Genomic DNA, 15,358 nt, shown 5'->3' on the forward strand with positions numbered 1-15,358 from the left:
TGATCTGTGGAAGGGAAAGGGAATCACAGAAGCAGTAGGACAAAGGATGAACTAATGCAAGAATGATACTCACTAGACACTATGTTGGAAATGAACTTTACAACTTGCGGGGGAGGGGTGTGGGGAGGGGAAAGTGGGAGAAAATGAGAGAGGGGCGGTAACAGTGTTTAAAAAGAAATGTACTCATTACCTTGTGTATGTAAGTAACTGTAACCCTCACTGTTCATTGCCTTTACAATAAGTAATTTTGAAAAGAAAGAAAAAAGATAACAAGGCCCAGCAATAACAAGGATCTTTTTTAAGATTAGCTTTGGAGGAGTGATAGAAAATGACATACTTTTAAATAAATGTTAGATGACAATATCATCTATCTTCTTATGCATGTGAGTTTCTAGTGAACTGAAATCACCAATTTCCTTCTCTGTTCTTCTGCTGTGCCAGCAACAGTCCAGCTATAGAGTTGAGTCAAGGGGCTGGGGATCTGGCTCAGCAGAAGAGCGCCTGCCTGGGAAGTGCAAAGCCCTGAGTTTGGTCCTCAGCTCTGGAAAAAAAAGAAAAACTATAATAGAGTTGAGCCAAGTCTCATTAGCTGGAACCTCTGAATAGAAGATAAGCAATCACAGGACCTAGAATCATATTCTAATATGAATTTGCATCAGCATTGCTTTTTCCATAGAAAAGAAATGAGGACAAGAAACCAGAAGAAAGGAATGTCTTATGTCTGTACTTTTCTTCTTTTAAAATAAACTGAAATGTCTATGGAAAAATTAAAAGAAAGGAATGTCTTGTTTGATTTTACTCAGGTCAGAAATTGGCTCTCAGAGAATGTGAAAAATATTGGAGTCAGTAAGCAAAGCCAAAGCCAGGCAGACCTAGATAGGTGCACATACACCCCGCCCCTTCCTGCTGATCTTTGATCTGATTGGCTCCTGGGCCTTATTTAGTTGCAAGAACTTCCTCAATAAACTGAGATCTTGCAGCTGACTTGACTCAGCTGACTTGACTCCTAGGTGTGTCTGATTGTCCTCTGGTGAGGGAGGGCTGGGTGCGGTCTGTCGACCCTTTCCTTTCTTGGTTCAGTCCGGTCAGGGTGGGGCATGCTTTTGTCTCTCCCGCAGGTCAGGGGAGAGGGGGTGTGCTAAAAACCCCAACACATTTGATCAGTTCTTGACCCTTAAAGGGGTTCTCAGCAGCCAGGCACTGGTGGCTCATGCCTATAATCCCATCTATGTAGGACACTGAGATGTGAGGAGCAAGGTTCAAAGCTAGCCTGGGAACAAAAGTACATGAGACTCTTAACAATAAGCAAAAAGCCAGAAGTAGAAATGTAGCTCAAAGGGTAGGCATGAAAGAAAAAACATTAAGGGAGAGCTCAAAGCCCCAAGTTCAAGCCCCAGTACCAGCACTAATGTGCACATGCATGCACACACTCAATGCCAATAGTCACCAGTTGCAAAGGTGTGTTATTAATGCATCTACTGTCCCAAGTATTACGTAGAGATGGGTAGAAATAAAAATTTAAATCCACACTTCTGCAGACACTGAATAGATTTCATTTGGTGCAAGACACATTGAGTAATAGTTTTTAAAAAATGAAATGAGCTAAAAAAGACATGGAGACACTTTTCTTAAAATAGGTGTTTTTGTTTTAAAGCCTTTGAGGAAACGGCGTCTGTCTTAATTAGCATTCAGTTTTGCAGCAGTAAGTGGGAATGGCAGGTTGGAGCTTTCCCTCCAGGATGGAGCTCTCCTGGGAGCTCCCATCTGTTTCTCTGTCTCCTTTGTTTGAGGCAATTTCTCCATTCCAATAGTCTCTCTGTCCCTGTCTCACTTGTGAAATCTTGGGTTTGAGGACTGAGATGCTGAAACAATCGCTCCATGCAGAAGGAAAAGATCCAGATAAAAATGATTTTCAATGTCACTTACTAAGAGTGCACCAGCTGGGTGCCAGTAGCTCACACCTGTAATCCAAGGTACTCAGGAGACTCAGGTCTGGGGATTGTGGTTGGAAGCCAACCTGGGGGAGAAAGTCAGTAGGACTCTTTATCTCCATTGATTCATCAAAAGGCTGGAAGTGGGGCTTTGGTTCAAGTGGTAGAGTGCTTGACCTGAGCACAAAAGCTCAGGGACAGTGCCCAGACCATGAGTTCAAGCCCCAGGACTAGTAAAAAACAAAACAAATAACAAACAAGAGAGCATCAATGTGCTTGCATATCATTCTGCAAACATATCATTAGCAAACATACACCAAATGGCATTAAATCTTGACTGTATAACAAGCAATGTAGAAATCCTTCCAAATACAAAAGAGCATTCATACTGAGAACTATTAATCACTTGTGAAAGTGAAAAGAAATAAAAAGTGTAAGTGCTCTTCCTCTTGCTTATAATTAAGATACTTGGTCTTAGAGGAAAAAAGGGCCAGATACTTATAAAAAAATACATATAGACAAACACACATATATACACATATATGTATAGTGCCACTACATATAAATACATATCACATATTGGCATACATATACATATATACATATGTATAATATATACTATATACAATGCACATATGCACACATGAACTAACATCTGAACATGTATGCATATATACACATATACATATATATATCATGTATATATACATATATACACATATATACAAGAACACATGTGTATTTATATAGATTGGCACCATATTTAATATATGCACATAATTGTACATGCACTATATATGTGTATATGCACTGTATATATGTATATACATATACACTATATGTGTGTACATGCACATATATGCACTATATGCATATACACTACACATGTGTATATACATATATGCATATATACATGCATACAGTATATAGGTATGTATACTACATGTATATGCATATATATGCATACACATACATATATGTCCATATATAGTGCTAGTTCTGGGACTTGAACTCAGTGATTTATTCTCTTGTCTGGCTGTTTTTGCTCTAGGATGGTGCTTTTCATCTTGCTATACTTCTGGCTTTTGGATGGTTAACTGGAGATAAAAATCCTTCAGATTTGTCTGCTCAGGTTGGCTTTGAATCATGATCCTGAGATCTCAGCTTTCTGAGTAGCCAGGATTAAAAGCATGAGCCCTCTGTGCCCATTATGAATCCCTTTAAAGCCAAGGTAAAAAGAGAGACTGTGGTGGGGGAGATGCGAGTATCCTGGCTATGCACACAAATGCTTTATATAAGAATGAAAAAATACATATAGACAAATACACATATATACACATACATGTATAGTGCCACTACATATAAATACATATCACATATTGGCATACATATACATATATATGTATAATATATACTATATATAATGCACATATACACACATGAACTAACATCTAAACATGTATGCATATACACACATATACATATATATACTACGTATATATACCTATATATACACATATACACAAGCACACATGTGTATTTATATAGATTGGCACCATATTTAATATATGCACATTGAAGTAGAGTGGGGGTTTGCTACAATGAAACAGGGTCCCCCCCCCAAGGGAGGGGATTCTTGGTTCCCCCAGGAGTCCACCACACAGTCTCCAGCTACAAGATGACAAAAAGACAGATTTATTGGGGAAGTGAAAAGTGAACAAAAAGTGAACCAACAGGCCTTGGTCGCAGCCCAGACTTGGGAGCCGAAACTGCCTACCACATGTGCAGGATCACAGACCAGACTCAGGAGCTGGAACCACGCACACCTGTGCAGCCCAGACTCGGGAGCTGGGACTGCGTGTTCGTGTGGTCTTCTAGCCTGGTTATTATAAGGCAAACATCATAGTCAAACGTGCCACACGCAGGTGACCAATGAGGACAACACTTACAGAGCATGCTAGGCCGCACGCAGGCGGCCAATAGAGTTACAGTCTGTCTCATAGTATCTATTTGAACCAACCTATCATTCGAGTTAGAATTGGCGCATGGATTTGGCAGGGCTCACATGATGCAGGTGGATACGCCTACTCATAGGAGGGCACGGGTTTAACCTTGAACGTTCCTTGAACTTTCCATGCTTCGGGTGGTCAAGCAGTTTACAAATCTTATCACAGCAAAGGGGAACTTCCCTGGATAGGGTGGGGGAGATCTTAGTGAAGATGGAGTTGGCTTCTGCTCTAATCTGAGCTGGAGTCAACTTGAAGTTCCTCCACAGATAATGATGGCACTGGCCAGATCTGACCTCCCTATTACACACATAAATGTACATGTCTTTATATAAGAATGGTCACCTCTCAGGAAAGCATCTCGCAAATGTGGATTGCTTATCAGCTAATCCTCCTTGTTTTGTTTCATCTCATTTCAGATAGTCTCAGTCCTCCACTGAGGGAATGAAAGAAGTCTTCAATTAGAAAGCTAATTAAAGAGGTTGGAAAAGTTCCCTGTCAATACAAATTGGGAAAATATTTCCATTTCTGTTGGAAGATAAGCTGGCGATAAGAGTAGGTTTGGCAGATGCCAAGCAATCACATGCCACCTGTTAGGTTTATAAAGTAGGTAGCTGGTAAAGGAGAAAGCCATGCGGTATTCAGGCAGGAGAGAAAAGTTTATTACTGAACTGTTGGCCTGTGGCCAAGATGATGCATGGCCAGAGAGAAGGGAGAGAAGAGGGTGACCCCCACCCAGCCCTGCCTTATCTAGGGTGGGTTAGGATGTGACCTCAGGAAAAGGGAAGGTAACTGCCTCCAGGTCTTCTGGTTACCCAGGTAACTGGTTGGAGACTTAATGAGGTGGGGGTGCATCTGCATAGAGCCCTCCTGGGATGGACCTTACACCACCAGCGCTGGGCATGGAAAGCATGGTTATCAATGCCACAAGTCACTAGTCTTCACTGATGTATTTTGCCTTTTTTTTTTTTTTTTTTTTTTTGGCCAGTCCTGGGCCTTGGACTCAGGGCCTGAGCACTGTCCCTGGCTTCTTCCCGCTCAAGGCTAGCACTCTGCCACTTGAGCCACAGCGCCGCTTCTGGCCGTTTTCTGTATATGTGGTGCTGGGGAATCGAACCTAGGGCCTCATGTATCCGAGGCAGGCACTCTTGCCACTAGGCTATATCCCCAGCCCCTATATTTTGCCTTTTGAGGAAAGAGGAACCATGGAGAAATGGCCAGTTTTGGAGATTTGGCAAAACAAAACAATTTGCTTTGAGGGTTGGTTCTCTTCCTGACTAAATGACCTTGAGAAGGTCATTGGAGTTCTCCAGACTTTCCACTGACACAAGCAGAATTCCTACCTACCCCGGCAATGAACTTGGTGAGATATAAAAACTGTTTTTGAAAAGGTCTATTTGTAACAGAGAAAGTACTTCCAAAACTCAATGCGGAACAGTCAACTGATGCCCTAGAACCCTTTGTCTTGTTGATACCCATTCACTCTCCTCAAGAAAGGCTTCTCTGGCTGTAGTTGAAATTTGCTAAACAAAGTGTACTGAAGATAAGGCCTGGTCAGGAGCTACAGGCCTGAAGTATCAACAAGCTGGGAGATAAAGATTGGGAAGATCGTAGTTTGAGGCTAGCCCAGGGACAAAGGGCTGAGAACTTATCTGAGGAGTAAAGTGCAAACATCTAAAATGGTAGAGTGCCTGCCTAGCAAGGATGAGATCAGGAGTCCAACCCTTTCTATCAACCTACCTATATCCATCCATCAATCACCTATTATCCATCTGTCAACTATGTATCATCTACCTATTACCTATCTATCTATTCATTTATCAATCACCTATTATCTATTATCTATCATTTATCAATCTTTTATCTGTTATCTTTCTATTGTCTATCATCTATGCTGTCATCCATCCATCTATCCATAGTACCTCAAACTGAGCATCCTTTAAAAGAAGCATGCTTTCTGTGAATTTGTTTGAGTATTCCACTACTGAACTCCTTAAAATTGTTAAGATTCTCTTAGAGACTGTTTTCATCTTCTATTTAACCCTCTGCCTTTCCCAAGTTAAATTCTTCCTCAGACAAATATTACTACTATTTTCTGAATTTAACTTTAAATTATTCCTGTCCTTCTAACATACTATGAAATATGTCCTTCTCTTTAGTCCTGCCTCTAAGCTCTCACTCTATGAGACTTTTCAATTTTTAGTTATTTATTATCATTGCCTACTAATTGACTTTTTTTTGTTTGTTTATATTTTCTGACTTTTTGATAGTCCTGCTATGTTGCTCAGTATAGTTTCAATCTTGCAATCATCCAGTCTCAGCTTCTTGTGGGCTGAGATTACAGGTACACAACACCACATCTAGATCTTCAAATGAACTTTGAAGGAGTTCCAGGGTGCCTTTTCCCTTGTGATGTCTTCATCGTCATGAGCTCCCCCAGTACTCTGGTCCTACAAATGAATCCACAAACCCATGCTTGTGATCTAAAACTACCAGAGTGTTGATTTTGTGCAGGTCAAATTCCCTGAACTCCCCTGCCCCTTCCTGACCCTCACCCACACTACCAACATCTGATCTACTTTCATTATTTCATCACTCCTGAATAAACAAAGAAACTTCTGCATTCCTCATGACTTCAAACCCCTTCCTTCCTTCCTTCCTTCCTTCCTTCCTTCCTTCCTTCCTTCCTTCCTTTCACTTTTCCTTCCTTCCTTCCTTCCTTCCTTCCTTCCTTCCTTCCTTCCATTTTTCCTTCCCTTCCTTCCTTCCATTTTCCCTTCCTTCCTTCCATTTTTCCTTCCTTCCTTCCTTCCTTCCTTCTTTCCTTTTTCCTTCCCTCCTTCCTTCCTCCCTTTCTCCATCCTTCCCTCACTCATTCCCTTCCTCCTTCCTTTCTCTTTCTCTCTCTTTCTTATTTATTTTTATGTCCCAGCCCAGAGGTTGAACTCAGGGCCTAGGTTATCCCTGAGTGTTTGTTGCTCAAGTCTAGAGCTCTACCACTTGAGCCACAACTCCACTTGTGGCTTTTTAATTTTTTTGGTAGTTAATTGGAGATAAATACCTCACAGACATTCACTGTCCAGGTTGACTTTGAACCATCATATGAGCCAGTTGGGAAGATTGGTTAAGATTAGTTAAGATTATGGGGGGCTGGGAATATGGCCTAGTGGCAAGAGTGCTTGACTCGTATACATGAAGCCCTGGGTTCCATTCCCCAGCACCACATACATAGAAAACGGCCAGAAGTGGCACTGTGGCTCAAGTGGTGGAGTATTAGCCTTGAGCAAAGAGAAGCCAGGGACAGTGTTCAGGCCCTGAGTCCAAGGCCCAGGACTAGAAAAACAAAAACAAAAAACAAATAAAGTGTTAAAAAAAAAAGATTATGGGTGTGAGCTACTGGTGCCTGGTTTCAGTTTCTCCTGTCTGCAAAGCTCTTTTCCCTTTAATGTTTAATAAAATGTTCTGTCACTATGATGCTTAATTTTTCTTTTTGTTCTTTGTGCCAGTCCTGAAGCGTGAACTCATTACATGGGCAGTGTTCTTGAGCATTTTTGCTCAAAGGCCAGCACTGTACCATTTGAGCCACAGATCTGCTTCTGGCTTTTGACTGGTTAATTATAGAGACAAAAGTCCATAGCCTTTCTTTCCTGGGCTGGCTTGGGACTATGAGCCTCAGATCTCAGCCTCTTGAATAGCTAGAATGACAGATGTGAGCCACCTGCATGCAGCCAATTAAAAAAAAATTTAAATGACAAAATTGTATTCATCATCACTTTGATAATAAATAAGTAATTATTAAAAATTGTATTTATTTATGGTATACAATATGATGTGTTGGTACAGGGGTGCCTTAATGAAAGGCTAAATCAAGCTAATGATCAAATGATATTCTTTTTGAGGTGCCAGACTTTGAAGTCAGGCCCCATCACGTGAACCCCATTTTAGAATTAAACCCTGAGCCAATCAGATTTGTACCTGTGTCCTAATCTTGCTTGCACACCTGATTGTTGTAACCTTGTTCTTTGCCTTTATAAGCCCTGTGTAATCACAGCTCGGGGCTTCCTCCTAACCTCCGCTGTGTCTGTGGGTAGGACGAGGCCCGAGTTGGCAGCTCGTTAAATAAAACCTTGCCTAGCTTTTGCATTTCGGAGTGTCTGAATCTCGGTGGTCTTCTTGGGGGTGGTCTTGCGACTTGGCACAACATTTGGGAGCTCGTCCGGGATAGCCCCAGAGACCCCGAGATCCCAGACTCCGAAGGTAAGAAAACAGTGTTGTTCATTTGTCTTGTCCTGTAATTTGTCTGTTTGTCTGTTTTGCTTTTGCTTATACTTGTAGGGCGTGAGTCAGTTTGGTTTTTGGCTGGAACTGACCAGGAGGGCCTCCTAAACGAGACTCAACCCACCCACCTTGTACCCGGGTCCACTCCTTCTTGCAGGAGGTTGTGGGCCAACTCGGGTCCATTCCTTCTGCACCCTTGTAGGAGGTTGTGGGCCAGCTTGGGAGATCTCCAACTCGTAGCTTTTCTTATTTTCAGGCATGTGTGTTTTCCTCCTTTTGTATTAATTGTTTTGTTTTTTTGTAGCCTTTTGGACTGAACATCTGATCAGAGCTATGGGTAACGTTCTATCTTGAGGACCTCCATCTAGCCCCCTAGACTTGATCCTAGCTCACTGGAGGGAGGTTAAGGAGATAGCTCAGAACCAAGGTTGTGGCCCTTAAGAAGGAAAAGTGGATCACCCTGTGCAAGTCAGAATGACCCACCTTTGAGGGAGCTAATTGAGGGAGCTTTGACATAGGTAAGATCAGGACTTTGCAACACCTAATCTACACCCCTCGTTCGGGCCATCCAGACAAGAGAGAAACCAAGAAGGAAGAGAAGAAATTATACCCACCTATCCTCCAGGGAGGAAGCACGGAGGAAATGTTTCCCGCTCCATGCTCCCCACCCCAGTTAACTCTACAAGAGGAGGACTCTGAAGAAAATGTTTCAGCTGTGCCCTCCGCTCCGGAGGGTCCTGCCCAGTCAACTCACCGGCGCCGACAGCCCAGGACACGGACGCATCAGCCCCAAGTCCCAAGTCCTGACCCGCAGCCGCCGACGGGGTGGATGTAGGGCCAGCCCAAGCCACCCACAGGTGGCAGGGAGTGACCTCACCATGCTGCGCTGTCATTTCTGTGTTGTTTGTAAGTCTAACAGTCTCTTTTGTGTCAAACCTGCATAGCTCATTGGAAAGATGTAATTGCCATTCCAGCTTCTTTGTAGGTTTTTTGTAACAGTTTCCAGCAGGCCCACAGAGAAGCACAGGTGATTCCTACAAGTTTGTCAAGATCTAATACTGACCCTTAATAAGTTCCAGGTAAGAGAGCATGCTTAAAAACTACTTCTGTGTGGACCACCTTGTTGCTTATAATTGGAGTAAAGTGGCCCCTTATAAAACTCACTGATCTGAAATCTGCGGTTCGAAGCCAGGCCGGGCAAAGAAAGGTCCCTGTGAGAGACTTGTCTCTAATCAGCCAGCAGAGTGCTGGGAACGGAGTGTTGTGGAGCTCAAAAGTGGTACGGTGCTAGTCTTGAGCTGGAGAGCTGAGGGACAGCACTCAGGCCCTGAGTCCAAGTCCAGTGGAAAGTCACTCCTCCTGGGAAAAAAGTGATGGAGCATCCAGAGGCAGTAAGCCACTGCTTGGATGGCAGAGATGGTGTCAGATCCTAGAGTCACTACTGTTGGCCTTTCAAAAGTTAAAGCCGGGAAGTCCTAGAAGAATAGTTCATAAGCATGCCTTTCCAATGCCCATGTCTGTCTACTGGGCAGGAATTTGCCAGTCATCTGTGATAATGGTTAGTAAGGGTAAGTTTGTCAAATGAGAGGATAGCACTGGGGACGGATTGGAAATTGCATTGTGCTTATAGACCCCAGAGTTCAGGACAGGTAAAGAGAATGAATCGGACACTAAAAGAAACCTTAACTAAACTGGCCTTAGAGACTGGCGCAGACTGGGTGTCACTCCTTCCTTTTGCTCTGCTTAGAGTAAGAAATTCTCCCTATCAGCTTGGCTTTACTCCTTTTGAAATAATGTACGGGTACCCCCCACCCATTATCCCTAGCCTTCAGACTGAATTGCTTGCTGATTTGGATAATGCTGAATTTTTGTGTACAAGAATGTGACCCCAACTTAAGGCATTATATGATTCTGCTTCTGTCCCTACCCCCCATTTATTCAGACCAGGGGACTGAAATCCTAAGAACCACGGTGGAAGGGACCCTAGACGGCATCGCCACTTGGGTTCATTGCTTCCACGCCAGGCCAGCTGACCCCTTTGCTCTGGATGACAACTACCGTGATGGAACATGGGAGGTCTCCAAGTACCCAACTCAGCCGCTTTGCCTTCGCCTCAAGACTGAGACTAAGGTTATAGGTTCCTGGCTAGGTAAGGTCTACGCCCCTGAGTCAGCTTGAAGAAGTTACAGAAGATGGATGATCTTCACCCATCAGCCCCCCTTTAAAATCAAGGGACCAGAGTTGTTTTTGGGAAGATGAGGCAGGATAAACTAGAGGCATGCAAAACAGAGGTACAGAGACTATTCTTTTAAGAAATGGTGACAGGCCCTTTGGTTACTACATTGGGCCCTACTGGCCCATGCCTTACCTCTATATCATCCCCTAGACATGCAAGCCATTGAAATGGACAGAATGGAGCCATGATTGGCTCCCAAGGTACCAAAAAGAAAAAGGGGGAAATGAGGTGCCAGACTTTGAAGTCAGGCCCCATCACGTGAACCCCATTTTAGAATTAAACCCTGAGCCAATCAGATTTGTACCTGTGTCCTAATCTTGCTTGCACACCTGATTGTTGTAACCTTGTTCTTTGCCTTTATAAGCCCTGTGTAATCACAGCTTGGGGCTCCCTCCTAACCTCCGCTGTGTCTGTGGGTAGGACGAGGCCCGAGTTGGCAGCTCGTTAAATAAAGCCTTGCCTTGCTTTTGCATTTCGGAGTGTCTGAATCTCAGTGGTCTTCTTGGGGGTGGTCTTGCGACTTGGCACAACACTTTTCTGCTGAGAACAGTAAAAATCTTCTTTTAGTACTTTCCAAGTACACAATATATTATTAACTACAGTCACCGTAGTATGTATTGGGTCTCTTGACCTGTCCTGTCTAGCTGAAATTGTGTGTCCTTTGCCCAATAATGGGCAAATGAACACAACATAATTCCAATGCATAGCCAAGTTTATAAACAGTGTACTGCTCTAGAGGTGTTTTTCTTAAATGTGATTTTTTTTTTAAAAAAGCTGAGCATTGGTGACTTACAGATTTCAGGAGGCTGATATTTGAGGATTGCAGTTCAAAGCCAACCCAAGCAGGAAAGTCCATGAAATGCCAGCTAACCATTACAAAGCCGGAAGTGGAGCTATGGCTCAAGAGTTAGAAAGCTAGCATTGAGCACAGAAACTGAAAAACAGTGTCTTGACCTGAGTTCAAGCCCCAGACTAGCACACACACATGCATATGCCTTCGTGCACGTGTGCGCATATACACACACACACATTTATTTGTGCTTTATACAAGAAATATCTCAGATTTCTGCAGTTATGTGTCATTTGTATATATCATCAAATAAAATTGGTTAAGGTATCCCTAAGGTTTCCACATGTTCAGAATTTCAATTTTCTGATATACTGTGAAGCTGAGACATATTGGTGTCGACATTACTTGACAGACATAGTGCCTTATACCACAAAGATTTTAATTAAAAAGGCTCATTTAATTTTATTGATATAATTTATTTTCCCAGAGCATTTAATATAAAAATTAAGTGATACAGACACACTCTATAGTTCTGATGTCTTTCTTTCCCACAAGTCATGGACTCAGCATTTAAAACACTGACCATCTGAACAGCAGTGCCTCATGCCTGTAATCTTAGCAATTTAGGAAAATGAATTCTGAAGATTGTTGTTTGGGGCCAGCCTGAAAGTCCTCGAGACTGTGATGTCTAATTAACCAGAATAAAGACAGAAGTAGAAGTGTAGCTCAAGGGGGTAGAGTGTTATCCTAGAGTGAAAAAACCAAGTGAGAGCATGAGGCCCTGAGTTCAAATACTCACAAAACAAAACCCTGACTGATGATAGCTTGGATGGCTGTCAGTTTCATTTTTATAATAATATACACCATGACATTGCATGTGGAGTGTCCACATCTTAATGCAGCCACACTTTTCCCGATTTCCACCCATCTACTTATCAAAACTAAGATAAGATAGAAAATTAAGGGCAAAAGTTGAGCCACCTCAATCCTTTCACTTTGGCTATTCACCCACAGGCATTATACTCAATCTTTGCAGCATCATCAGTCCCCAAAGGGTGATTTCCACTTTGTGGATGTTAGCAAGATCATTAAAATTTACCTTACTTCCTGGACACCCAAAAAGAATGCCTCCAAATGAACAGACAGCATGGCAGCTAGAAAAAACACTGGGATTAAAAAGATAACCTGAAAACACAAAATACTTGTTCTCCAGTTCAACAGTAGATACAGATGATTAAAAATCTCATGAAAATAAAAACACGATTTTATTGTCTACTTCAATAGATCCAAATATGCCAGGAACTTGTAGAGCTGCCTGAAATGTAAGGATTTGATTACTTTTCACACAGAATAAAATTAGATACAGCATCTTTCAAGGAGAAAAATTAATCTGTCAGCACAAGGAAACTGCAGGTCTATTTACCCTGAAGGATGCTTGCTTTTACTGAGAGCAAAACTACTTTTCAGCATATTATTTCCAAAAGAGCATATGTGGTGATTTTCCTGTCAGTGGGGGAGAATCAGTCTCTGCTTATGGCCCCCAAAGCTCAGATGAGTAAAAACAGCAGATGAGTAAAAACAGATTTTGACTCAGTGATGGAAGATGTATTTTCAGTTTGGGTTATAAACTGTGTGTGTGTGTGTGTGTGTGTGTGTGTGTGTGTGTGTGTGTGTGTGTGTGGTGGTGGTGGTATTTGCTTGCCAGTACTGAGATTGAATTCAGGACCTTGTCTTTTCTTGCTTGCCTTTTCTCACTCAAGGCTAGCACTCTATCATTTGAGCTACACTTCCACTTCTGGCTTTTGGGTGGTTAAAGATAAGAGTTTCATCGATTTTCCTGCCACGGCTAGCTTTGAACCATGATCCTCAGATCTCAGCCTCTTGAGTAGCTAGAATTACAGGTATGAGCCACTGAGCCACTGGTGCCTGGTTAGTTATGTACTTTATATACTTTTTTTTTTTTTTTTTAGAATTGCTTTGTCTCCTCAGAATTCCTTCCTGGCTTTGATGTGGAGATTGACCCAATGATAATAATAGTTTGTGTGTGATGATCTGATTTCAACACTGTCATCAGCTGCCAGCTGATCCGCAAAGGGGGAACCAACAGGCATTGGATGGAGAAGAGAAGTCATGGATGTTTGTAGAGACTCTGGCTGGGAACTTTTACTTTTCAAAAGCAGCTTTAAAGGGTAATTCACTACAAGTGGATCTGAGAATTCCCTGCTTCCTTTTCTTTGTTCTCCTTTGATTCTTAAGCCAACAATTTCCCTTGTCTCACTAACAGCCCTCATGAGTTCCAGTCTTTAAATCACAGGATGTTAGAGAGGATTACTGATTCAGATGTTCCACAGTGCTTTTGCTCTGTTGCTTCCCAGAGGCCCTTCATGACAAAGGAGAAAGAAGGGGCCTGCTCCTCCCCCTCCCATGCCTCTCCTCTCCTGTTTAATGGATTTCTCTGTCTCTACATGCTATTTGAACAGAGAATCCCACTAAGAAAGTTAAAGTGCCCAACAAGGCAGATGCTGGAGGCTCACATCTGTAATTGCAGCTAATCAGGAGGCTGAGATCTGAGGATTGCTGTTTGAAGCCACCGCCAAGGAAGAAAAAGTCTGTGAGACTCTTACCTCTAAATTACTACCCCAAATCTAGAAGTGGAACAGTAGCTCAAGTAGTAGAGTGCCAGCCGTGAGCAAAAAAGCTAAGGAACAATGCTCAGACCCTGAGTTCAAGTCCCAGGACCAGTATAAAATACATACATACATACATTAATACATACATAAGTAGCAGCTACAAGTTGAATAAGGAGATCTAGCCTGAGGAAATGTCTCCTTTATAAAGCATCTGGCCCAGAGGGATTGTGAAGATAAGGGACACTGAGAGGCAAAATAGTGGTTCTAAGAATATAAGAGTTCGGGTATTAAAATAATAATAATAAAGGCTCAATGTATCAGCACATATATTTTTACTTTTAAGCTTTAGATGCATATTTTTTAAAAGTCTTCTGTAATATTTAAGTCACTCACTTAATTGGCTTCATAAAGTTAAAAATCATAGTGTTAGGCACTGGTGGGTCAGTCCTGTAATCGTACTTATTCAGGAGGCTGAGAACTAAGGATCACACTTTGCAGCCAACCTAGACAGGAAAGTCTATGAGATTCTTATTCCCAATTAAGTATCAAAAAAACAGAATTGGTGCTGTGGCTCAAGTGATAGAATGATAGCCTTGAGGAAAGGGACAGTGCCTAGGCCCTGAGTTCAAGCCCCAGAACACACACACACACACACACACACACACACACACACACACACTCTCTCTCTCTCTCTCTCTCTCACACACACACATACACACAGTATAAAAATACTTTCTAAATATTTTTCTATGTAAATTTCATTTTTCTTTACCTTATCTTTTTATTTTAGCATAACTAGGACTTAAATTTACAGCCCCATGTTCACTAGGTAGATGTTCTACCACTTGAGCCACACTCCCAACTGTTTTTGCTTTTATTATACTATTATTATGTTAGTTTTGATTTGTTCCTGTTTGAAGCCAGCCTGGACAGATAAATCTCAGAGATTCTTATCTCTAATTAACTAGCAAAAGGTCAGAAGTAGAGTTGTGTCTCAAGTGGTAGAGTGCCAACCTTGACCAAAAATACGAAGAGGCACTGTCTAGGTTCTGAGTTCAAGTCCCAGTACTAGCACAAACAGACAAACAATAACAAAAGAAGAAGAGGGAGGAGGAGGAGGAGGAGGAGGAGGAGGAGGAGGAGGAGGAGGAGGAGGAGGAGGAGGAGGAGGAGGAGGAAGAAGAAGAAGAAGAAGAAGAAGAAGAAGAAGAAGAAGAAGAAGAAGAAGAAGAAGAAGAAGAAACCAGAGATTCTAGTCACCTTGCTGAGGAATAGAAGACAAATTTCCCATATAAATTGGCTCCTGCTAGCAATCTCACCTACTCAGAAGGCTGATATCTAAGATGGAGGCTCAAAAACAGTCCAGATGGAAAAGTCTGTGAGACTCTTATCACTGATATACCACCAAAAGCAGAGTAGAGGTATAGTTCAAAAGATAGAGCACTGGGGCTGGGGATATGGCCTAGTGGCAAAAGTGCTTGCCTTGT

General features: G+C 42.2%; 1 protein-coding gene across 1 annotated transcript in view; it reads right to left on the reverse strand.

Annotated features, from left to right (window-relative positions):
- Window positions 1-12,130: 12,130 nt before the first annotated feature.
- Cpne8 (copine 8) overlaps window positions 12,131-15,358 on the reverse strand; it is a 272,518-nt gene continuing 269,290 nt past the window's right edge. Inside the window, exon 20 of the mRNA XM_048366531.1 lies at window positions 12,131-12,395. Coding sequence (XP_048222488.1) covers window positions 12,342-12,395 — 54 coding nt within the window. The 3' untranslated portion in view covers window positions 12,131-12,341. The remainder of the gene's footprint in view (window positions 12,396-15,358) is intronic.

The sequence above is a fragment of the Perognathus longimembris genome, chromosome 1, assembly GCF_023159225.1.
Source record: "Perognathus longimembris pacificus isolate PPM17 chromosome 1, ASM2315922v1, whole genome shotgun sequence".
Taxonomy (NCBI): domain Eukaryota; kingdom Metazoa; phylum Chordata; class Mammalia; order Rodentia; family Heteromyidae; genus Perognathus; species Perognathus longimembris.